General features: G+C 47.5%; 1 protein-coding gene and 2 pseudogenes across 1 annotated transcript; 2 read left to right on the top strand and 1 right to left on the bottom strand.

The window, feature by feature from the left end:
- The first annotated feature begins 1,691 nt into the window (after window positions 1–1,691).
- Window positions 1,692–7,987, top strand: LOC142410254 (olfactory receptor 51Q1-like; annotated as a pseudogene).
- A 7,852-nt stretch (window positions 7,988–15,839) lies between these two features.
- LOC142410204 (olfactory receptor 51L1-like) lies at window positions 15,840–18,801 on the top strand (annotated as a pseudogene).
- Window positions 18,802–20,531: 1,730 nt separating this feature from the next.
- LOC142410154 (olfactory receptor 52B2-like) lies at window positions 20,532–21,473 on the bottom strand. Its single transcript, XM_075502207.1, has one exon. It carries the CDS (start codon window positions 21,471–21,473, stop codon window positions 20,532–20,534), a length of 942 nt encoding a protein of 313 aa, XP_075358322.1.
- Between the last annotated feature and the right edge of the window lie 2,605 nt (window positions 21,474–24,078).

Genomic DNA, 24,078 nt, shown 5'->3' with positions numbered 1-24,078 from the left:
TCCAGCCCTTGGAGAACTTGCAATATGTTAGGGAGTCTTGTCTCATGTTAGAAGAGCCATACTGACCCTTTCCCCATACGGCGTACTTATCCATGTGCCTACGGATTCAGCCCTTCATGACATTTTCCGTGACCTTTTCCCACACAGATACCACGTTCATGGCTGTGCAGATCCCTCGCCCTCTCCAGAAAGCCTTTTAAGGTGTCCCATGTGAACGTGTAGACCTTGTCCTTGCAGGGGTACTTGTACATGTGACAGTGCAGAAAATGGGGAAACTCTCTCCCTGTCACTGGAGTCCTGCCCATATCCTCATATCCTCATACTTAATGGGATGGGTGGGTGGCTGGGTGCATTCGCATTTGCTCCATCCAGCTGATTTGCCTTGTGCAACCTGTCTCCAGGGTCTAGGATTGAATTTCTTTGGATGCTTCTTCCCTGGGGCCAGATTCGGGTGAGCAGCTGCTGGGTAACTGCTTTGGGGTGTGCTCAGTGCCTCTGGGCACCCCAGAGTCTGCATTAGCCGGGAGCTCGGCGTGCTTGCCTATGCATCGTTGCTTAGTGCCGCTGGAGATCACAGATCTCATCGGAGACGCCTGATGGTGTCCCACGTGGCTTCCCACTGCCACTGCTGCAAAGGGCCGTGTGTGCTGTTATGATCAGAATCTCATTTACAGGCAAAAAGCAAGCACGCTTTATGTATAAAGCCAAGAATTAATTGTTAGCGTAATCGAAACCAGGCCAATACAAGAATCATTGTTAGTCCAGATCCAGTTATTACAGAAAAAAAGAAAGAAATTGATATTTCTATACAGAAAAAGAAGTAGTAGTAGTAGTAGTAGTAGTAGTAGTAGTAGTAGTAGTAGTATTAATAATAATAATAATAAATTAAGATTGGTATACACACACTTCCCAGTTTCTACCTCTTCCCTGGGGTCATGCTCACCTTTTCACTGCTCCTCTGGGTCCTAAGGTTGGTGACTTCAGCTTGGTGGTAGTGGTGGATGTTACATCAAGTCATCAAAATCTGGAGTCCTTCACAGGGAGTATGATATTGATGTTCATGGTTTCTCCTTCCTCACTCTAGGGTCCACTTTGTGTCTTTTTTATGTTTGATAACATGCTTTTACACCTTGCTTTCTCTTCATTGGTCTGCAAGTCCATGATACATGCAGATTTCCTAAATACGGTGCATCTTATGCATGTTATGTAGTTGTTCCTTGCGCTCTTGGTCACCCCAAAACCATTTTTGTCCGGCTCCAAGCTTGCATTTCTTTAACGGACCATTCCTGAGTTGTTTATAGCCATGAGGTCTCCAGTACCAGCCTGTGCCCCATCTCTTATCACCTCATGCCTGCACTCCTCTGTGTCGCAGCCTCAAGGCCCCTGCCACCGTGCCAGGCGCGTATTTCTCAGCACTATGCCATTATGTTGAAGTCATGAAGATCTCATTCAGCACAGAATAGCTACTTTTTGCTACTATCCGCATAAAACTCAAACTATGTTTGCACCATACAATGGTAAGCAAAAAAGCCATAGCCAGAGTCAGAATAAAAATTCCCATTACTGCTAAATCTGGTAAAAACAAAGCTCCAGGCAGGCTGGAACAAGTTCAAAGAGAGCAAACCTGGCACGCCTCAGTCCCGAGACCCTGCAAACTCAGTACAAAGCCCGTGGCCAGCAGTGGCCATGCCATGGTACTGGGCTATGGGGCCAGTGCACAGGACCTGTGTCACAGCTGCCCGGCCAGGCGGATGCTGAGGACATCGTGAGTGGGATTCAGCACCGAGGGGGGCAACCAAGCTGAGCCCTGGATCGCCACCGACTGCGGGGGTCTGGGACGCCCCGTGCAGATGGGGACCCTTGCAGAGAGACACCCACCACCAGCACAGGAGACGCCTCCCCAGAGGCACCCCTCTTTAACCACCTCGCGCCGGAGCTGCGCCCGGAGTCCTTCAGGAGGGCATCGGCGTTTGGCTACAAGAAGAGCAGAGGTAACCCCAGGGTCCCTGAGAGAGCATCTAATGTTTTCTTCCTTTCCCTGAAAAAATTGGTTAAAGAGCACTTTAAAAGTGAGTGTAAGCAGGGGATTTCTTGATGCACATAGAAGAAAAGGGAAAAAAAGGTGATATATTTTACAGTGGACAGATATTGTTGCTTCAGACTTTTCATTTCAAATACTTGATTGTTCCATCCATCAAAATTTTTGTTGTCTAAAAAATTTAGGATTTTGAAGGGGGTTGTCAAAACTGAAATTGGAGATTACATAACACAACTCTTGAATCACTTTGGTCTTGTAACAGGGAACAAGAAGTTTTCTGGGCCCCCCACAGCAGGGCAGCTTGGTGAACTGTTCAGGTCGGTGGACGTTGCTAGCATTGCTCGTGGACAATAAGCAATATAGGTCTGTGTAGGTGGAGAGCTCAGATGAGAAAAGGAGTTATCTTTGCTGTTCAAAAGGGTGCTGGGCACTCAGGTACCTCGGAGTGAGGAGGTGATGGTGGAGAGGTGGCAGATAAGGGTAGAGAGACTGCAAAGGCTAATTTGTTCTGCTGCTGCTCTGCAACAAAAAATCCAATTATTTATTTTACTGGGTAACACACTCACATGATCTCTTTGCTGGAGGGTTAGGAAGAGAAACTGCCTCTTTTTGATAAAGTACTTTAATATCCCTGAATGAAGAGGCTATACATATAGAAGTAAGTTACATGTGAGCCAGGAAAGAAGAAAAACCTGAGAATAGAGAGCAAGGAAGGAGTAAAAAAAAACCCAAGGGAAATGATAGTGAGAGGTATGTGAATGAAGACAGAGCCACAAAATGATCTTTCTTAAAAATTAAAGTTCCTGCCTGACAATGAAATGTCTCAAAAGCCTCAGGGACTTCCCACAGAGGTTACAGACACGTTGTCTCAGACCCATGGTAAGGGCAGAATCTCTCTGGGAGCCACAAAACAAGATGGAAATTTGCCTCTGAACACACAGGCTGGGAAAATAAACCCACGTGCACATGGGAGTGCCGGGGAAATGCACGGGGAAGGCAGCTCAGAAGAAAAGCTGAAGAAAACTGCTAAGTTCATCCAACTGCTAAATTCTATATTTTGACCCTTCTGCAGTAGATTTGTGTTAGCATGATGATGTTATCTGGATGTGCACTGAGGAATGGCAGGGGGTTTGTTCCTGCATCTTGGCCCAGTGCTTGCTCAGTGTATCATACAAACCAACCCTGGGGCAAGCTTCCTCGCTGTGCAGGAATATGTTGTAACACTGAAGTGAGATTAAATTGGACAAGTGAGATTTTAGTCCCCCAAGATCATCCCTGAACACCAGCAGTGAAGTATATAACTCCTCATTTTGTCTCTGTGTGCATCTCTGTTCTTACACCGCTCTCAGCTCTGCTGCATTTCCTCCGCTCAGAGGCAGCTTTCAACCCCAAAGCCTCGTGCACCAGCGGCATTGGAGCTGTGGCAGCTCAGCACTTCCCCAGTGGGCACGCGTGGGTGGCAGACCAAGGCCACCGCTCCTCGCTTTGTGTCCTCTCCGAGAGGGTTGTCCGTGATATCCCATCGCAATAGTTCTGCTTCTTCCTTGCAGAGCAGCTATCGAATTGCAAATCTCCTCAGGGAAGGTTGCTGGGATCTGAACAGGGAGGGTACACGACTTTGGCCAGTTTCTGCAGTCCGTTCCCTGCATAGCATCCCAGCTTCCATTATGGTTTTACTAGTGACAATAGAGGTCACGTCCCTGGCTGCTCACTAGAGTATATGTTTATGAACCCATTACTCATTAATTTGTATAATCACCTTTTAAACTCCCTGATGCTGTCCTCCTTCATAACTGATTGTGAAAACAAGTTCCAGAAACTGCTCTGTAAAAGAATTACTTTTCTCTGTGTCAAACTCTTTTCGTACTAGTTTGAAGTAGTTTTAGTATTGGTGAGTGACTGCTGTGCACTCAGCCCAATATTTCATAGTCTCATACATCTTCTACCAAGGCCAGACTGGCAGCAGTCTTTCACTGCCATGTCTGCAGAAAAAGGGGCCTTCTGCCAGACAAACTGCCAAGGTGATATCAGTGCAAAGCTACTTTATACACGATTACACAATATTGCAATTATTAGACTATGTGAGCATGGAGATACATGAAAACTTCTTGGACGCCCTTCCACAGCAGCAGCAACACATGTTTATCTCATCTCCGCCAACATCAGTGCTGCTGTGTGGGTCAGCATCCAGGGTGAGGGGGGCATTCTTGCTGCTGATGGTCCCTCGGGTCTCGGCTGACGGAGTCATTGCTGCCTTGAGCAGCTAGTAGAAACGTGGATGATTTTGATCAAGAAAGGGAAGCCTATGGTCAGAAAGAAGCTGGAGCTAGTGTCCAACCACAGGAGAAATACACCTGCAGTCGGCCAAAGTATTTGAAGGGTTCTCCTGGTACCCACTCTGCTCTGACAGGGTGCGATAGCTAGCATGCTATTTTCACTTGCTGTCGTGGTCTGTTTCTATTTGGAAGTAAATAATTGAGGGAATGGGGAAGAAAGCAACCAGGTGAAGGCAGAAGTGCCTGCCGCTGCCATGCCACGTGCCCAGGATCCCTGGTAAGCGAGCCAGAGCGTGGGACATCCCAGCTACCTGTGCCCCTTTTGAGATGAAGGAACCAGGAGCGCACGAGGTCTGAGTGAACATCAGGTTCGTGCAGCAGAATAAAGGCTGTTCCCTCTTGTGATTGCTGTCCTAACCACTACTAGCATTCAGTTTGGGGTTTTTGTTTTAAATCCTTCTGAGCGTTAACCGTGGAGCTGCCGAGCAGGGAGCGAAACAAAAGGTTCAACTTGCAAACCCTGGCCCTGCTTTGCAGCCTCCTGTTGTGCTCCGCAGTATTTCACGGGCACCGAGAGACAGAACTCAGACTTTAACTTGGGTGAGAGACCCAGGGCTGGAGCCTTGTGTTAGTACGTTGGTAACAGGCACTGGATAATGCAAAATCACCACGAAAAATGTGCTCCTGGTTTTAACTGAGCTACCAAACCTTTCTGCCTTCAGCAGCTAAAACTTCTCATATCTCCCCTGCTACCTCAAAGCGTGCTCCGTTTTCAGAAACCTGCTTCCCAACCACAATGGCAAATCCTCTCTTAAGTCAGTTTTACCTGCTCAGCATAAAATCAGAACCTGGTGTCTAGTATGAATTATTCAGATCTATATTGCTATGTCTCGTTATGCTTTACTGCTCTTTAAAAGATACTCAGATTAGAAGCCCTGTGCACCTGCCAGGTACTTAGGAAATTCTCCATGGACAAAATGAACGTGCAGCATTGCTGTGGTGTCTCAGTGTGGATGCACTATATATTTATAAAAGCTATACAGCTCTCCTGTCAGCTGTTTCCCCGAGAGTCTGTTGCAAAGCATGGGCAATTGGCGTAAAGACTTGGAGGATATTCTCTGGCTGTGTTTAGGCAAGTGAGGGGTGTGTGATACAGTGTCACCTGGGATGTGGTTCCTCAGCTGAGCTGGGCTCCTTGAAACCAAGGCATCGGAGTGCGAGTTGTGCGGGAAGAGGGAGGAGAGGGGAGCGGAGCCACAGCTGGCGTGAAACCGCGTTTCCTCCGGCAGCGGGACTGGAAGCAGCCAGGGCACAGTCTAGACAACCTGGCAGCACTGCCAAATTCATCACGTAAAGAGAGGCTCCTACTTATTTCTGGAGTAAAAAACCCCATCAATGACGCAAGATCTCTCAACTCCATAAAGAGAAGCCCTGAAATGCCATGGATGCACGTGAAATTGGCACAAATGTCTTTGCTTCACCCAGTACGTTTGATTAGTCATTATTTACCTGAGGAACAACTGCAAACTTTCCTCCCTTTTCCTTAGATTAATGATGTTTGTAGTAACAGTAACATTGTATGTTGATATTTATCACAGTCACAGGTAAATGAAGTTATCGGGCTCATAGGTATGTGGTATTTATTCCTGCCATAGCAAAGTGCAATGTTTAAGTCTTTAATGGTATGTTTCTGTATCATCAAACTCTCCTTTAAATAAGAGCTTGTACTGCAGCACTCTGAGAGAGCCAGAGTACATAACATAAATCTGTTTGCTTCGATTTGGCAGATTTATGATATTGGATCATTTCTAGTTTGTGTTTTTTTCTTTGGTTCACTGATTACCGGATTACCTTGCCTTTTTGTGCTTTAGCTTATCATGTCACGTTGCAGCAGAACCGATTTATCTCATTCCTCTCATACCGTTCACCCCAATGGGCATCCGGGGGTGGAGGTTTCCCACCTCTGGCTCTCCATCCCTTTCGCTTGCATTTACATTGCATCACTTGTGGGGAACTGCAAAGACTTGTGGGTCTTTGTCATCGGGACTGATCTGAGCCCCCGCGAGCTTGTGTACTGTTACTTGTCCATGCTGGCCATCACCAGTTTGGGTTTGTCTCTCTCTACAATGCTAACTGAGGAGTGTTTTCTGGGTCAACTACAAGGAAATCAGTTTCGGAGCCTGTTTTGCCCGGCTTTACTTTGTTCATTCCTTCTCCTTCATGGAGTCCCCAGTGCTTCTGACCATGGCCTTTCATCGCTATGTGGCCATCTGCTACCTGCTGAGATACTCCTCCATCCTCACCAGTGCCAGGATAGGCAGGACTGGGCTGGCTGCCCTGTGCAGATGCCTCTTAGGAGGGCTGCCGTCGCCTGCTGTCTGATCAAGCAGATGTGCAGACATCACATTCAATAACTGGTGTGACTTTGCTGTAGCTGTTCTCTTTCTGACATTCGACCTCATCCTCATCTTCATGCCATGTATACTGATTGCTAGGGCCATTCTGAGCACCGCATCCCAGAGGGAGCATCTCAAGCTTTGAACAACTGCCTGTCCCGTATCCTGGCAGCCCTGATCCTGTACGTCCCCATGGTCGGCTTGTCCGTGGTTCACTGGTATGGCAGCATGCTTGCCCTCTCACTCACGTCTTCATGCCCAACATCTACCTGCTGGTCCTCCCCATGCCAAATCCCATCATTTACAGCATAAAAACTAAACGGATCCATAGGGGTGTGTCCTCAGGGTCCTCATGCCAAGGAGGAGCTTCTCCGGTGGGACATGAGAGATGTCCCTGGCAGAGATCACTGCTCTGGGAAACACTTAACATAATGATCCGGATGTCAGTTCCTCATTTGGAAAGTGCATCTGCTCTGCATCATGTGGGGCATCTACTCAATGAAGGTATTAACAGTTATTATTGATATCCATACATTAAAACCAACTCATCAGAAATCCCAGCCTGTGGAGTGGGTCACAGCTGCCACTCGGGTTTGTCCCCCTGCCCCTGATGAGGGGCAGCCAGGAGTTTTCTCAGGTCCACGGATTTTAGCTGACCATTAGAGCGTTTTATAGCCCACAGTTTCTTGTAGTTATCCCTGTCCTCTGACTTCTTCATATGGTTTTCACCCAGAGTACCTGAATAATGCTCTGTTCCATCTAAAGGCTGCACAATCAGTCACCAGCCAATTTCAGTGACAGTACAATAGCATGGGTGTTTATTTGGTATTTGTCTTGCTGTTTTACTGCAGATGAAGTTTCATCTGTTCCAGATGATTTTGATAAGAGGAGCAACATGAAAATGGAAATTTAAATAATCTCAACCCCCTCTGTTTTCCAGCTGATTCTGTTCATGAAATCCATAATTTGCAATATAGCCTCTTGTTTGCCTGGTGTCGTACAGTGATGCACACAGCTCCTGCAGCCTCTCATGATGACCCATGCTGTTTATTGTTCTTTTCCTCCTCTCATTTCTTTCTCTTCTCCTGTCCTTATATTTGAAGATCCTGGTAGCAGGGATTGTCTTTTCATTCTACACCTGTAATACTATATTAAAGTATCTGATCTGTGCTTCAATGTATAGCAAAGGTACAGATACTAAATGCTACTGCTACCAATTGCTTCTCTTCCTGGGCTACATGACTGAGACGCTAAATAACAACAACAATGCTAAATAACAACAACAAAAAATATTACACTTTCAATTGCAAAATTTCAGATAAATAAATATCAATGCTGGACTTGTGTGCCACTTTGATGGCATGTCTATATCTTGATTTGTATGGATCAGCCATGTGTTATCCAGTGCATGAAATAACTATTCAATGTCTGTAGTTCAAAGACAGCTGTGTCATGTGGGAAAATCCAGTTCTTAATTCTTTAGCCTGCTGGGAGGGCTGGAAAGGAAACAAGTGTTAGAAATTCCTGAGAGCACTGGCAAGCAAAGAAAGTGGACGCACCAAAAGGAAAGTTTTCCGCTCATAGTAAGTGACACATCCCGAATTAACAGCATATCCTTAGGGTAAGAAAGACGTCTTCTTGGGCTCGGGCTGGTAAGTAGGAATCTCTTTGGTGAGATCAGTGATGGGAAAAACAGGAAGCAAAAAGCTGAGGTGGCTGAGAAAGGGGGCGAAGACAGCATTGAGAGCGTTGTGGAGAACATTGAGAATGGTTGCTGAGGCATCTCAGTGGAAGACTGCGGTGGTCCAGGAGGGAGAGACAGACAAAGAATGGGGCAAGAGAAGGGTGGTTGTTTAAAGGACAACAAGGTGACGTGACATTTTGTGTTACTGCTCGCTTTGCAGCAGGGACCCAAACACTTATCCCATTGATAAGAGCATTTCTGGCAAAATACTGCATGCCAAAACAACGTCTACCTATGGAATTTTGTTTACATAGATAGAAATAAGAAGGAAGGGTGTAGAGGTTTTGGCTGGGATAGAATTAATTTTCTTCATAGTTGCTTGTATGGGGCTATGTTTTGGACTTGTGATGAAAACACTGTGGATAACACAGGGATGTTTCAGCTATTGCTGAGCAGCTCTTGCACAGCCTCAAGGCCTTTTTTGCTTCTCACATTGCCCCACCAGCGAGGAGGCTGGGGGTGCACAAGGAGTTGGGAGGGGACACAGCTGGGACAGCTGACCCCCACTGACCAAAGGGATATTCCAGAACATATGACGTGCTCAGCAATAAAAGACGAGGGAAGAAGCAGGATAGGTTTAGTTACCTATTAAATTGTTTTTATCTCAACTCATGAGTTTTTGCACTTCTACCCTTCCACTTCTCTTGCCATCCCACCTGGGGCGGGGAGCGAGCGAGCGACTGTGTGGGGCCAAGCTGCCCACTGGGGTTAAACCACGACAAAGGGCTTGTAGAAATATTGAATTACTGAGCAAAAGAGACCACTATATTTATCATCATATGTGTTTCATAACTGCAGCAGACACACTGTGTAGCTTGTGCGCAGCCAGCTGCAAAACACTACCAATATCTCTAAAATTCAGCCAATGCAGGCAGGAAACTTTTCCTTTCAATAATGCATCCACTTTGAGCTGCAAAAGCGTGATTTCTCCAGGTTCAGGAAAACTGTGTGAGTGGAGAGGCTGGGAGGGTTCCCACGGCAGGCATTTTTCAGCAACTTCCCCTCTTTCTGTTCCTTTTCCTCCATATTAGATATGCTTTTTCTTTCTGACTTGCAGGACACAACTTTTAAAGACAGCTGAGACGATGTCGTCTGTTACCTCAGCCCTAATGTTTCTCCCAAAGACTCTGTGCTCCACACAAACTATTTTGCGGCACGGAGATCTTTTAGGAAGACTCTGGATGAAACACCTTCAGGGAGAGCGTTCACCACCATCTGTGGTCACTTGTTCCAGCAGTGAGTTATAGTCACGGTTAAAAACCGCAGCTTGTTTTACCTTGAAAACTAAATCCTAAAGCCATTTTGGATTTGCCAACAGGCAACATTAAAATGTCATCTTACATGCAAACAGGCACCAGCCCTTAAGTATAAAAAATTAGCAGACCTGCTCTGTTTAACGCACAAAGGCTCGAAGCACAAGGGAAACCTGCGTGTTGGACCATGCTCCTGAAGTGGCCTGCTCTCATTCTCCATTCTGCCTGTCCCACAGCGACGGTGGCTCGGGGCTCTGTAAAGCACTTTCTGTGTCACCCCTGCATCTTGCATCTCCTCCTGGAGAGAATTTCAGATTTAAGTCTGCCTTGATTTTCTTGTGCAATCCCTGAATCAACGATCACGCTTCGTCGCTCCTTTGCCCGGCTGGTGGGAACTCGACGGGGAGTTCACTCATGCCTGCAGATACAGGTTTGTATTTCTTCTTTCCTTGAAACAGCTGTAGCCCCACCAGGACAAGGAACCTCCTGTCTGGCTTTGACACCCTGCCGGGACTCCGAAGGTCCCCGTTTTCCCAGCCTGTGTCCTTTGGTACAGACCAGAGACAGAAACCGTTGTCCCTGGGGGGCCAGGAGCGTGGAGGAGAAGGTCCGAGCATTGCTGCTGCGTGGTGCCGTGCGCCCTAGCTCACATTCGAGAAGGAGAAATACCTGATGGCTATACTTTGTTCAGTTATTAAAACCACACTGAAATGGCAGTACGACGTTTTGAATAATACATGGATTTTTCATTACGCTTTATTGAAAAATTATTCACTCAGGTAAAACCATGAGGGACAAAGCATCACTGCCTGCTGAAAATGCTTTCACAATCACGTATGCCCTGATTACAATCCCCAGGTCTTATCCTTCATCCATACCGTCTTTTTCCACCAATACTTAGTTTTTTGAATAGTTCTAACTCATTATGTTAGACATTTTTAGCCATTTTAGAAAACATATGCACCAAGGAAAGCCTGTATACTGATTAATAGTATTTTTCAGCACAGCATTTTAAAGCAAAATGAACTCCCTGCATCTCAGGGCAGAATTGAAAACAAGATTTTAAACCTCATCTGCTGCAGGTACGTTTACACTTTTGCTCAGGTCTCCAATCCTGTTTCACAAGAAGGCCACACATCCCAAGCTAGGAGGAATCTGGGAAATAAAAGGCACATCCCTTCCTGCCCTAACAGTCCTTAACTGAAATGAATGTGGAACACATCTGACTCCTTCCTGAGCATCGGTCAACGTGCTTTATCCTTGATGCCAACCAAAGCATCTTGCACCAGCAAGTGCAAAGCAAACTGCTGGACACAAGTCCCCAAGAAAGACTCTGGGGCCTTTGGGAAACTACGGGCAGGACGGCTGGCGGCTGTACCGGTCAGACTGCAGAAACTCTGAGGCAGAGCTCGCAGAGGTAGTGTTTGTTGTAGCTATAAAAATATCATTATAAATACGTAGCTACCGTAAGTATGTAGCTGCAAATATTTCAGACAAATATACTTTGTGGTGAGAGGTGCTGCCTTTTATTGGATGAACTTACAGTCAGAAAATCTATAAAAATCTTTCAAACTTGCAAGCTGTTCTTCCAGTCTGAAAGGTAGCAATCTTCACAGCTAAATATAGCTTAAGGAGAACGACTCTCAGATTTATGGAACATATCTCACAGTTCTGTTTAATGCCCGTTTTTAGCATCCAGTCGAATCAGGAGTTTGCATTTTATGATGATTTGCTGGTTGCCTTGAAATCCAGCTCTGAGGTAAGGTGAGGTTTCCTATGCTTCCCCATGTTCGTTCAGGGCAGCTGCCTTCGGAGCCGTGGGGCAGACTGTGCCCACCACCGCTCCCGGGGAGCTCTGGGCATCCTCCAGAGCCTGGTGCACACATGTGGGAGGCTCTGGAGGACACAGCTGCCCCGTGGTCCCCGGCCATGTCCCAGGAGCCGGCTGAGGAGCCGTCCCAGGGTGCCACACCGTGTCCTCCCCAGTGGTCCCAGCTCCAACCCAGTAAAGCTTTTTCTGTTCATCCTTGGTGGTATGAGGGGCTGTTGATGGAGACCAGCACCGGGATCAGAGCCTTGGGGATGGATGCGCTTTGCCAGTGCAGGAGGGATGCTGTGTCTGTAATAACCATGCCCAAGGCAGGAGCTGTAGGAGAAATCTTCAGTGCAGCAGCCACCTAAATCAGCAACCACCCACCCCGAGAGCCTGGCTCAGCACGGCGTCCCGGTGAGCTGTGCATGCAGTGGGACGTGACCATGCAGCCCCTTTGGTGGCTCTAACCCATACGTGACCAGGCTCCTTCTCCACCCTGAACACGCTGGATTTGCAGGCACTGGCGTGGCCGTGGTGCCACACACAGAAACACTGCAGCGGACGTCCCTGCCTGTCAACCACTGGAGCTGGAGGTTTTCTGTTTGCTTTGAACACAAGGTGATTACCTGCTGAAATGCAATGGCAGAAACATTCCCCCCTCCCTGGACAGGTTCTGCCTCATCCTCTCTCCACACCCCAACATCCCGGCCGTAACCTGCAGCTCTGTGTCTGTCCCTCTCCCATTTAGGCTACTTAAGCTGTACGCTGTCCCATCTCGGTCACTGTGGGCCACCTTGGCTGTTAATGCTGTACGACATGATGGGGTCCAGCTGCCTGCTGCACCTGGGGAGGGTGGGACAGTTGTGGGACCAGCTCGGGGACCCCTCTGGGGTGAGGCGTACAGCCCGTGGAGTCCTGACAGCCCACCATGGGGCAGGAAGGGAGCGACAGACCAAGCCGCTCATCTCAGCGTTGTTCTTCTCAATCTGCATTTAGATTTAAGGATTACTTTGATCTTAACTTGGGAAGACAGTGTGCAGAGATCCCAGCATCTGGCCACCTGCTGCACATTGCTGGTTTCCCCAGAAGACGGGAGGAGGGAGGCTGGCAGACATCCACCCCGGGGATGGAGGGGGCACGGTGGGGGAGCGTGCATGCAGCAAAGCATCCCCCTGATGTGCAGGCAGCAGCAGTTTTCTTGCCATGAGCTGGAGCCGTAGCTGCCAGTTTATATCTGTGGCTCTACAAGTGGAACCCTGCCCCTGTGGTAGTGATTCAAGACCCAGCAGAAGGGCTGTATCTGTAAATACCGTAAAGAATAGAATTTTAGCTGGTGACCTGAGTACTGCATTTCCATATAAGTATATAAAAGGCTTGGAAGATCCGAAGTCTGCACTCCTTGGATTTATTAGTGTTACTGACACTGTTAACATGGGAGGTTTGTATCAGGAAGATGCGTAAGTGTACAACGATGTTTGCTCTTCTGTTTAAACAGGGCCAGTGCCTGGCTTGCCTTGCCACAGCCCCCCTTCAGCTGGAGCGTACTTGTGAACCACTGACAGTCTGCTGTACAGTGGATTCACCCATTTCTGTCTTTTGCAATCAATGAGATAGAAAAGAAATTAAGCACAGAAGTGGAAACAGGCAAAGACCATTCTAGACTGAATAAACACACGAGTGTTTCACTGCTTGTGCAATGTTAAAGGCGATCTGCAGTTTAAAGCGATAAAGTGAGACTCCCAGCTGAGTAAATCACTACAGGGATCGCCAGGCTCCATGACAAATCCTCCCTCAGGAGTCCATACACCTCGCATCTAAAACCCATTTCAGGGATTTTTAGTGCTACGCAAAGGTCATGACAACCAGAAGGCTTTGATTCTGCTGCACTGGCCACAGCAGACACTCCATTATTCATGTAAGAAAACATCTGTCTAGGCATCCATCTATCCAGATGTTTGCTTAAAAATCACTTTATTGATGGGTCTTATCTTTCAGATTCTTCACTTTGCTCTTAGTCATCAACAGAAAACTAACTAATATCTTGCTCTTAAAACTTTTTCCAATTACTCTAAGAGTTCGGAGCACACACTGTCATTTGCGCCTGGTGGGACCTGAAGTGACATACATAGCCTGTCGTCCCTTATTCGGATTTAGACCCTGATATTCTTCAGTGAAGCTAGCATGACTCTGGAGAAACTCCGTTAAAGGCAACAGTCCCATTTCTGTTTTACAGTAATATACTGAGGCTGATGACTGATCTCATTGCAGCCTCAAGTATTACTAAAGCGAACAATTTTACCTCATTGCTGCCGTTCAGATACCATGGGGAGGGAGGGAGGAAAGAGCAGAAGCCTGGAAAAAGGCAGAGAAAAAAAAAAGTCTTGAAAATTGGAAAAAAAGGAGGTCTGAACCCTCCAGTAGCAGCCAGTAGGAAAGTATAGGAAGGGGGCTGGCATAGGCACAGTCTGTGCGAGCAACTGCGGGGACCGTCCCGGCGCAGCTTTGGCCATCAGGGCTGGTCGTGGTCACCGTCTTCGGAGCTGCGCTCGGTGCAACAGCCTGGAGGAGCCTGGGCTGCGCCGCTCGCCCCTGGGCCAGCGTGCAGGTCCTTGTGGTGCTCCCCAAAAAACCTCCCCGCTGCCAGCAATTCGCCAGTTAGGGATTCCCTGAGATGTTCATACTCTTGCGTTTAGACTCCAGGGGAAAAATTAGCCACAATCCCTAGAAAATGTATACATAAATGAATGATCAAGTTATGTTTTTTGGCAAAGAACAAGACAAGCAGAAACTTTTACGAATTTGTCGAATACAAATCATATCAATCAGATCATTTCTCTTGTGTGGAAGGGTAGCAAAGTTTGTACATAGGGGAAAAGAATATCTCTCTTAATTTTTGAGATGAATTAGCATGCATATTACATAATATTTTCATAAACGAGGCAGAGAATATTGCTGGGCTTGAAGCATTATAGGGAAGTTTCAAATCCCATTTCTTGTGCTGCTGCAAAGAAAGATGAAGTGAGAATCTGAATGAGCATCCTGGACCTTGTATTAGCCTGGGTAGCAGAGTAAAGAAATTACTTATTAAATCCGCAGCTTCTCCAGAAGCACAGAAAAAAGAAAGATTGGTGCCCAGGGTAGTTTTGAAAAATTGAAGGAATGGTCTGAAAAAAACCCACAAATAGAATAAAATTCACATTCAGGATGGGAAAACGTGGGTAGATAGCAGAAAAGACTGAAGAGGTTATAGTGGTGTTAATAAACTGACGAGCAGTCACCGGTGGTGGGATACTGAGAGGAGGGACCTCGCGCTGGGGCGCATCCAGAGCAACACCGCCTCCGAGACACGTGCGATTGCTCTGTGAGAGATGGGGTCTGATCACCCACCGATTCGGCCTCCTGAGCCTTTCCATTTTTACTTTCTCGTGGATTATAAGATAAAGTCAATGCGGAGTATTTACATTTCAACTCCGCTTCAGGTGTAAACTGTATGATTTGGTGAAAAATACAGCAGCTGTCTGTATTAATTTTGTGAGTGCTGCTAGAAATGCTAGGTGGGTTATGAATGGTTATCTATGTGTCTGTCTCTCTGGGAAGGATGGATATCACATGTCTGACAAAAAGGCTTTCAAAACTGATTGACAAGCAAGCCTGGCAGGAGATTTTGGTTTTTTCTTCCATGGGAAATTCCAGAAAAGAAGAAAAAATGACTCGACTCTATGTAACAGAGGGACCCCCAACTGAAGTGGGGGAGGCATTTCCATGAGAGGGTTGCTAGCTGTGACTTACGCTGGTCACAGCTCCTGGAGAGGAGGCTGTAAGTGGGCATCAAAGCTATTTGGGATGGCTGAGATAGTAGGATTGTAAATAGAAGTGGTTGTGAGTCGATAATCTTACTGAAATCCGAATGGCTCAAGCACTATGAAATGTGAGGTTGCTTAGAAAGTAGATCCCGCAGAGTCCAAATACACAGCTGAGCCATAACAGTCAGTTGTTATTATTAACAATAATTAGCACAAATAAAAACAGTGCTTGAGGACGTAGTGTGCTGTTGCCACAGATGGCCTTGGGTCTGAATAGCTTTGTCCCACAGATTTTGTTTTAAATTTCATTTTAATTGGTGCTTTTGTTCTAGATGAGCCTCTCTGGCTAGAAAGGAGATCTGTGGAAAAGGGCCTGGGGTGCTGGTGGGTACAAGTTACCCCGACATCACCAGGAGACCTTGCAGTGAAGGTGGACGGTGCTGGGTCTTTGGGGGTGCTGGGGCACGCAGGCTGTGGAGGGCAGTGGTTCCCCCCCAGTTCAGCACTGGTGAGAGCATGTCTGGGCACTGGGTCCAGTCTGGGTCTTCCAGTAGAGCAGACAGTGACAGGCTGGAGATGCTGGAGCCCAGGCTGTGTGGGTTTTACTACCAAGCCATCTACTTTGACTCATACCTCAACTGGATGTATTTCATCCACACCTTCTCCACCATCAAATCTGCTGTGCTCATGGCCATAGCTTTTGACCTCGTTGTCATGACCTGCAGCCCCCAAGGCATACATCCCTCCTGACAAACTCCCTGGTCACCAAGACTGGCATGGGGTTGACCATCCAGGCAGTACTTCTGGCGGTCCCGGCCTCCTTTCTCCTGAAGATGCTGCAATATCACTGGGTAAACGGTCTCTCTCACTCTTTCTTGTCTACACCAGGATATCATCAGTGTGGCCCAGTCACATTTATGTGACATTTGTGAGACAGCAGCATTTGTGGCTTAAGTGTTTGCTCTTTCCTCAATGGCTTCAGACTCACTGTTACTTGTTCCGTTGCACATCACGATCCTTAAGACTATCTTGAGTATTGCATCCAAGGAGGAGTGGTCCAGGGCCTTGATCACTTGCACATCCCGTATCTGTGCTGTCCTAGTCTTCGACATCCCAGTGATCGGTCTGTCTATCATTCACAAGTTTGGGAAAAAATGCTTCTCCTATTGTTCACATCCTCTTGCTGGTCACGTCTGCTTGCTGGTCCCACCACGATGAACTGGATTGTGTACAGTGTGAAAACCAAACAGATCTGTACCCGGACCACCAGAAAGCTGCAAGAAGCCAGATGTGACTCCACAGTCGTGGTGTGAGCTGCATCAGAGCTGAGTCGTCTGACGGGTGGGTGGGTAAAGCCTTGCAGGTTGCAGTGGAGTCACACAGCTCAGAAAGGCAATGAGAATTAGCTTAAAAGTTTAAGGGCAAAGTCATCACCTGGTGCCAGCTTGAATAACTGCTAAGACTTGGGCAATAAAATTCCAGTTGAAAGGAGTGCTATTTTTATGGTCAGATGCGGCTTCTTGCGTTGCACACACAAGATGTTATTAATTAGAAGAAACACATATAACTCTGAGTGATGTAACTGCATAAATATTTTAACCAAACATAATTTCCTCTATTGATTTTCCTCTTACAATAATGTCTAATGGAGAATGATGTTGTGTCTGCTTTCTTTGGTAAAAAAAAAAAGGAAGGAATAAATACTTCAATAAAGTTTAAAATGTTGCAGCAGAGTACTGAATATATCCACCAATATTATGCTAGGAATATCGGCAATTTGTGTCAGTTAATTAGGGAACACAGCCATCACGAGGATCAGAAAGGGGTTATCAGTAAGAACAGTTATTCTCAGTGGGTACAAAGGAGAGTTAAAGATTAACCAGAAAAAGCAAACGCAGGCTGTTACAAGACAGGCGGTTTTAACAGCCAGGTCTGCGGGTCTGCAGAGGAGCTCACAAGGGAGGTCCTCAGGGTGGAATTCCTGCTGGATGAATCATCTCAGGCAGACCAGATAAGCTGTGAGACACACCAGGAGGATGGGTTTGCCGTAGGTCTACCCAGGGTTTCATGTACGAAAGTAAAGGTGTATGTCTGCACCACGAGCCCGGTGTTCCCAGGGCATGCCAAACCTGCTGCTTGTGCACAAGATGGGCTGCCAGCCCACGAACAGAGAGAACTGGGGATCTTCTCTCCTCAGTAATGCATGCGTTATTAACCCATGACTTTATGGTGTATTTCTATTTCCATGTAAACAAACAAACAGGGTTTGGAGCAGGAAGGAGTTAATATTCTATTCTATTCTATTCTATTCTATTCTATTCTATTCTATTCTATTCTATTCTATTCTATTCTATTCTATTCTATTCCATTCCATTCCATTCCATTCTATTCTACTCTGTTCTGTTCTACTCTGTTCTGTTCTAATTTTGCTGCCTGGCAGTCAAATGTCCCATTCCACCAGCATTTATACCCATTAGCTACGGTGTCACCACACCAAGTTTTGCCTCCAGACACCCTTCTAAGCAAAGGCTCCGTGTCTGCCATCTCCTGGCCTGTGCCATGGGAAGGCTGAACCATACTTCACACTGTTTTTTCCTCAAGACCCTGAAAGAATGAGCTGATGCACAGCTTTGTGGGACAGAGATAGAAGTAAGGACAAGACATGCATGGTCAAGACCCATCCTTGAAGAGCGTTAGTGGTGTACTAATTGCATGCCTTCAAGGGATGGAGGAATTCCTCAGGCTCTGGTTGCTCAGGGGCACTTTCATTTTGGCCATGTTGGACACTGAAGGCAGAGGTGGATTAACACACAGAGGTCTCTGGCTGATCCTCACGGATCTATGAATTTCAGGGAGTTGTTGTATCACCCCGAGTTCCCTGCTGTAATCCTGCCCTGCTCATCACACAGCCCTGCCTGATGTGATGAAACCTGCTTGTCTGTGAGACTTCTTATTACCGTGCTGATGGTGACTGGGGAGTTTCTTGTGTCTGCTTCTGTCGGGGATGGTGAAATGAAGGATTTTCTGGTCCGCAAGTGGGAGAGACTTCCAGACTGAAGTGAGGTCTGGCCCCAGCCCTTCCCCATCCAGCAGAGCTTCAGAAATGTCTCTGGGAAATCTGGGCTGCCCAGGGATGCTTGGTAGTCCCAAGTGTGGGCTTCCCACCTTCCCCTCCCAACGCACTCTGCTCCAGCTGCTTCTCCTGGCCTCCTGACCCGCTGCTCCACCTTCTCCTTTCCACCTACCCAGCCCCAGGCTGCAACACCTCCAGAAAATTGCCAGAGCTGCCCTCTTTTCTCAGAAGCCCTCTGTCACCTGCAGACGTGATGTAATTCTCTGTAATTCTCTGCTTCAGCTCTCACCCCACACACGGGAAGAATTTGTACTGGGGTTTTTGCCTTCTTTTGCCTTTTTTGCCCGTTGGACAACGTCTCCGCTCGGCATTATTGCAAATGAATCAGAAACCAACGGGGACTGATGGGACCCGCTGGGCAGGAAAGCAAGAGTTCTTTCTGACACGAGTGTGCACTCAGTTGTGCGTGGGCGATCCTTGTCCCCAGGCAGCGCCGGGGCCCTGGGGTTTGGGGCAGGTAAGGAGCACGTCCCAGCTGCAAATCCCTTGGCTCTGGCTGCTGCCTGCAGCGATGGAACGGCGGGCTGTCCGTGTGGGTCATCCTGCAAGTGGAAGCGTGCACGTTGCATGGCAGCATTTCGCGTTACGGCAGCAAAAGCCCCAAGATCTTTTAAAACTCTTAAATGCCAATCATCTGGAGCTGCAGACCTCTGAAAGTTCCTGCGCTTATTGTTTTAACGCCTTCTTTTGAGACTCCCAGAGGGAAAGTATTTCATCATTTGCATGCGGTAAATCTTTAGCATCTGGCTTTTTCCTCAAGGCAAACATTTCCTGAGCACTTCTACCCTGACCGACAGTTTCACTGTCCATATAGTGACTGACTAATTTCTTAATTCTCTTTTTTCAGTTATTGCTTAGAAAACCTCTCTCTTAAAGTCCTTCTTTCTCCTGGTTATGGATTTTTTCTGTGTGAAAAAATACCCTGTATGAATTTTCCACACTTCCTACATTAGTATTCATGCTAATCCCTATCAACTTCCCCTTTCTTCCAGTTTTCTTATTTTTTACAGCTGATTCACCTTCCTGTGTAAATCAAAGAAAGCAGTCTGTGTCTGTGTCTGCGTCTGCGTCTGTCTGTCTGTCAGCTCCCACATGCTCTCTTAATTTTCTGGTTATTTTCTACCAAGTCTGACAGAGGTGGAACAACCATGGGGATATCAAGAGCCTCCAGGTTTAATGCGAACACTCGGGTCTCTGGAGAAGGGAGGTCCTGCCAGTGGCAGGCAGGACAGAAGGGTCTGGAGGGGCAGCTCAACCCGCTGCTCAGCGTCGGGAGCTGCATGGGATGCAGAGCTGGGGAGGACAGACATCGATGCTCCCATCACGCAGGGAGTGACGCGCTCCCCTGTGTGGTCTTGAATGTGGCTCTTGGAAAGACGCAGAACCCTGAGCCACAAACCATTTTATAATAATTTACCCCATTTATTAAAACTTCTGGGTTTGGTTTTGTTTGTTGGTTTTTTTTCCTGAAAAAGATCTCGTTTGGGGCAGACCTCCAACTATTACAAATTAGCAAAAATTCAGTGGTGCAAAGGGAGCAGTGCTGACTCTTTGCAGTAGGAAAGGCCAGTAAAAATGAAAGGATTGATGATGTTTATCTAGCTTGCACTGAATAGGTCAGAGAAACTTGAACAGTTATTCCTGCATTTAGTCCAACACAGTATCTTTTTCTCAGCTTATACCTAGGAAAATGTTTGAAATTTTCTGGAAACTTTGAGATACAAGATTCAGAAACACGCACTCAATGGGGAGCTGGACGTGGCAGAGTCCAGGCAGAAAACATGCATCTCATCGCATGTAGGTTGAACCAAACCCATCAATAAAGCTCTGATGGTAATGGGGTAACACCAGATTTTATCAGCCCGAATTCTGGTCTATGGTTCCCCCCTAATTTCTCCTTTTTCGTTAGTGTTGCAATTTAGTCTGAGGAAACATCTAGCAGGAAATCTGATCAGCAGTGATGTTGGGCTGAGTCTAAAAAAGGTAGGAAACCGGGTTATTTCACATGCATACACTCTGCTTCTTTGGTCCAGACCATTTCTCTGTGCTTTCCTTTCAAAGGATTAGCATCCCTCTCACTGCACTTGCCCAGTCCTGAAGAGTACTTGGGACACCTTTTCTCGAACGAGTTTGTTTTTCATAGTGTAGACGATGGGGTTTAGCATGGGTGGCAGAAGCACACAGAGGTTGGCCAACAGGATGTGAACATGGTGGGGGACATTGCGGCCAAACCGATGAGTGAAAAATGAGAAAAATGCTGGTGTGTAGAACATTAATATAACGCAGGCATGAGAGCTGCAGGTGCCAACTGCCTTGAGCTGGGCATCCTTGGACGAGAGCTTGAAGACAGCCCGGAGAATGAGGACGTATGATACCCCGATGAGCACAATGTCCACGCCTGGGACGGTGGCAAAGCCGTACCAGATGTTAATGGAGATGTCGGCGCAGGCCAGCCGGGCCATGCCCATGCGCTCGCAGTAGGTGTGCGGCATGATGCTGTGCCTGCAGTATGGCAGCCTCTGAAGGAGGAATATTGTTGGGAACATCACGCAAAAGCTCCTGGCTACTGCAGCCAGCCCTATCTTGGCTATCACCGAGTGTGTGAACACTGTGGCATATCGCAGGGGGTTGCAGATGGCCACATACCGGTCGAACGCCATGGCCAGCAGAATGGTCGACTCTGCAATGAAGCTCGCATGTGTGAAGAACATCTGGGTAAGGCAGGCGGGGAAAGACATCTCCTTGGAAAGGGACCAGAATATGCTCAGGGCTTTGGGCACTGTGGAGGAGGATAACACGAGATCTGCCACCGCTAACATGGCCAGGAAGAGGTACATGGGCTCGTGGAGGCTTCGCTCCATCACAATGACAAATAAGAGGATGAAGTTGCCAAGGAGTGCCGCGATGTACATCAGGCAGAATGGGATGGAGAGCCAGGTGTGCAGGTCCTCCAGGCCTGCCATGCCCAGCAGAAGGAAGGAGGCAGGCTGCAAGCTGCTTTGATTGAGAGCTGCCATGGTGGGATGATATCTGAATTAGTTTGGGCTCCCTTCCCTGTATGTGAAAATAGGGGAAGAGGAGGGGAGCACAGTTCATAATACAGAAAAAACCACCCGATTTTCCCTAGAGCACTTTATTTGTCTGGATCCCAAAGTGTTTTAAAAAAAATCATTCCCCCACACATCGGAGAAGCATGCTTGAGATACTGACTCCAAATCAAGTAATAAATTAAATTAAAAAGTGTATTTCGTAGACTCAGATATTGAAATCCAGCAAAGGGATTTACCAAAGGTCACAAGCTTGGCAAAGGACCCAGGAACCCAGCTCCTCCAGCTCCAATTGCGGTTATTTACTGTGCTCTTGTTCTGTAGCACCCAAAAGCATATGAGGCAGGAGACAAGTTGGGACTGACTCACACTGATTTTATACAACATGGTATTTCTTTCAGTAGCCACCTCACCTCTCTCCTCACTCATTCACAGCACATTTTTCATGACGGCAGACGAGGATCCCTGCAAGGCAGGGAAGGCTTGCACAGCATCCAGGGCAACGAGGCTGTTTACTGATGGCTGCGTGGCATCGATATGAAAGGATGATCCACGAACCTGTGCAGAGCAAAGCAGAGGGGCAGATCAGCACCCCTCAGAGTACGTGATCTCAGGGAATGACCGTGTGCTGGGGACGGCAGAACAGCTGCCGAATTTTAAAGCAAATTCAGAAACGAAGGTCTAAGGCAGAGCATGGCCGTTGATAGGAAAGCTGTGCAATCCTGGCACAGAGTTTGCACAGAGGAGCTCAGGATCGTCAGTGTTTGCTCATGTCAGAGCCCAAGGGTTGCCCCACTGCATAACGGGGTGCTGCAAATTGCCCCACTGCATTTGCACTGCAGCTGGGTGAAATACAACCCAGCGGTGCTGCCCGAGGGTAATCTGCCCCACACTGTCACATCTTCCTATCTGGTCTCAGCTGGCCACATCTGCCACCAGATGTGCACCCAACAAGCCCAAATCCTCCGGTGACCCAACATGCACAGGGTTTGTCCTCTCTGTGCACGCCAGGGACCGCTTCAGCTTTTCTCCTTGGTGCTACCTTGGGACTTCCCCTTGCTCTGCAGGTTGCTCAGCCCTACCCAGAAGGTGATTTGCAGTATTTCCAGAGAAATAACAAAGCCACCCATGAGGGCAGCATCAGCCAAACTAGTCGAAATGCGAAGAAGAGCCATGAACCCTTCACAGACAGTGGGTGGTCAGGGCTAGGCGTCCGGCTGCTTTGACTGGCAATAGCCTGTCTGGTGATGATAGCAGAAACCTTTGCTGATAGTGTTCTGCTTCTTTGAACGCACATCCCAGTCCCCCTGTTGGGAGTTATACATGAAAGGCAGCATAAGGTCATCAGGTAGACACCAGCTTTTTAGAGCCAGGCTGTGATCTGCATGAAATGTTGATTCAGGTGGAGCCTGGGGAACGCTCCTGCAGGCAGCTGCTGCAGGTAGCAAACCCTTCAGGTCAGAGAAGGACCCTGGAGCCAAAGCAGCAGCATTTACACGACAAACCCTGCCTGGAAAATGGTGTTTCTCATCTCAGAGACTAAAGCTGCAGATAGGAGTGGTCTGGGGGAATTTCTCCCAACTGCAGAATTTTACCTTCTAGTTCAAATCAGGCACCTCAACCACAGAAACCTGCCAAATGACAGCTACTGCAAATAACTCACCAGCTCCCGCGACAGCCAGGAATGAGGATATCTGCCTCTGAACCTGCGGAGAGGGGCAGGGAGGTGGCGATATTTATACACTCCCTCTGAGTCCCCATGGGGCTCACATGCAGCTGGGAGCAGCAGAGCTCTGGTCTGTGCTGCTCGGACAAATGTGATGGAAAGTATACAAAATTAATGGGGGTTTGAGTGGAATTCCTTTAATGTGAGCTGCCTGGTGAGAGATTACCTTCCGTTGCCTCCGCAGATTATGGCATGGGACGGAGCGCACAAAGCCTTCGGAGTGCTGTGTCTTCTCCTTCGCAGCGGGGTTGGGATGAGGTGGGATGGCTGAAGGCACACGGATGCGTGATGCTGACCTCCTCCAGCCAGCCCTACTGAGATGACACAGGATCTGCTGCAGTCACTGCCGCTAGCCTTGCTCTGCCTGCCTCTGTGGGCGTTCAAGCACCGCTGCTTCAAGCACCAGGGTGATTAATACAGTAAATGTGTCTGCTCTCTGCAGCAGGCTTTCATTGCCATTCCTGGTCTGAATGCTCAGCGTTGGCTTGCGCTCTGTGAGGACTCTCTTTGGGGGCATAAAAAGAAAATCCAATATTAACAAAGAGTGGGAATGGTCAACAAGTGGGTGAGCAGAAAGGGGTTGTGGGGGAAGGGAAACTAATAAAAGTACGAAGAAAGTCAAACTTGGGTACCTTAAATTAAGCACTAAATCTAGATTTAGTTTCTGAAATAAAAGCAGACAGAATGACTTTAGCCAGATATTTTCTTTTTCAGAAAGATATTTTCTTTTCCCGCTAGATATTTTCTTTTCCCTTTCTCCTGCCTTTCTTTCTTTTCCCTTTTCTTTCTCAGGAAAATTGTGACCTGACATCTTGGGAATCAACATTTCAATATTAGATTTTCAGGCCC

Source organism: Mycteria americana, chromosome 1, assembly GCF_035582795.1.
Source record: "Mycteria americana isolate JAX WOST 10 ecotype Jacksonville Zoo and Gardens chromosome 1, USCA_MyAme_1.0, whole genome shotgun sequence".
In the NCBI taxonomy this organism is placed as follows: Eukaryota; Metazoa; Chordata; class Aves; order Ciconiiformes; family Ciconiidae; genus Mycteria; species Mycteria americana.
Note: the sequence above shows the minus strand (reverse complement) of the source record. Positions and strands in the feature narration are given on the sequence as shown.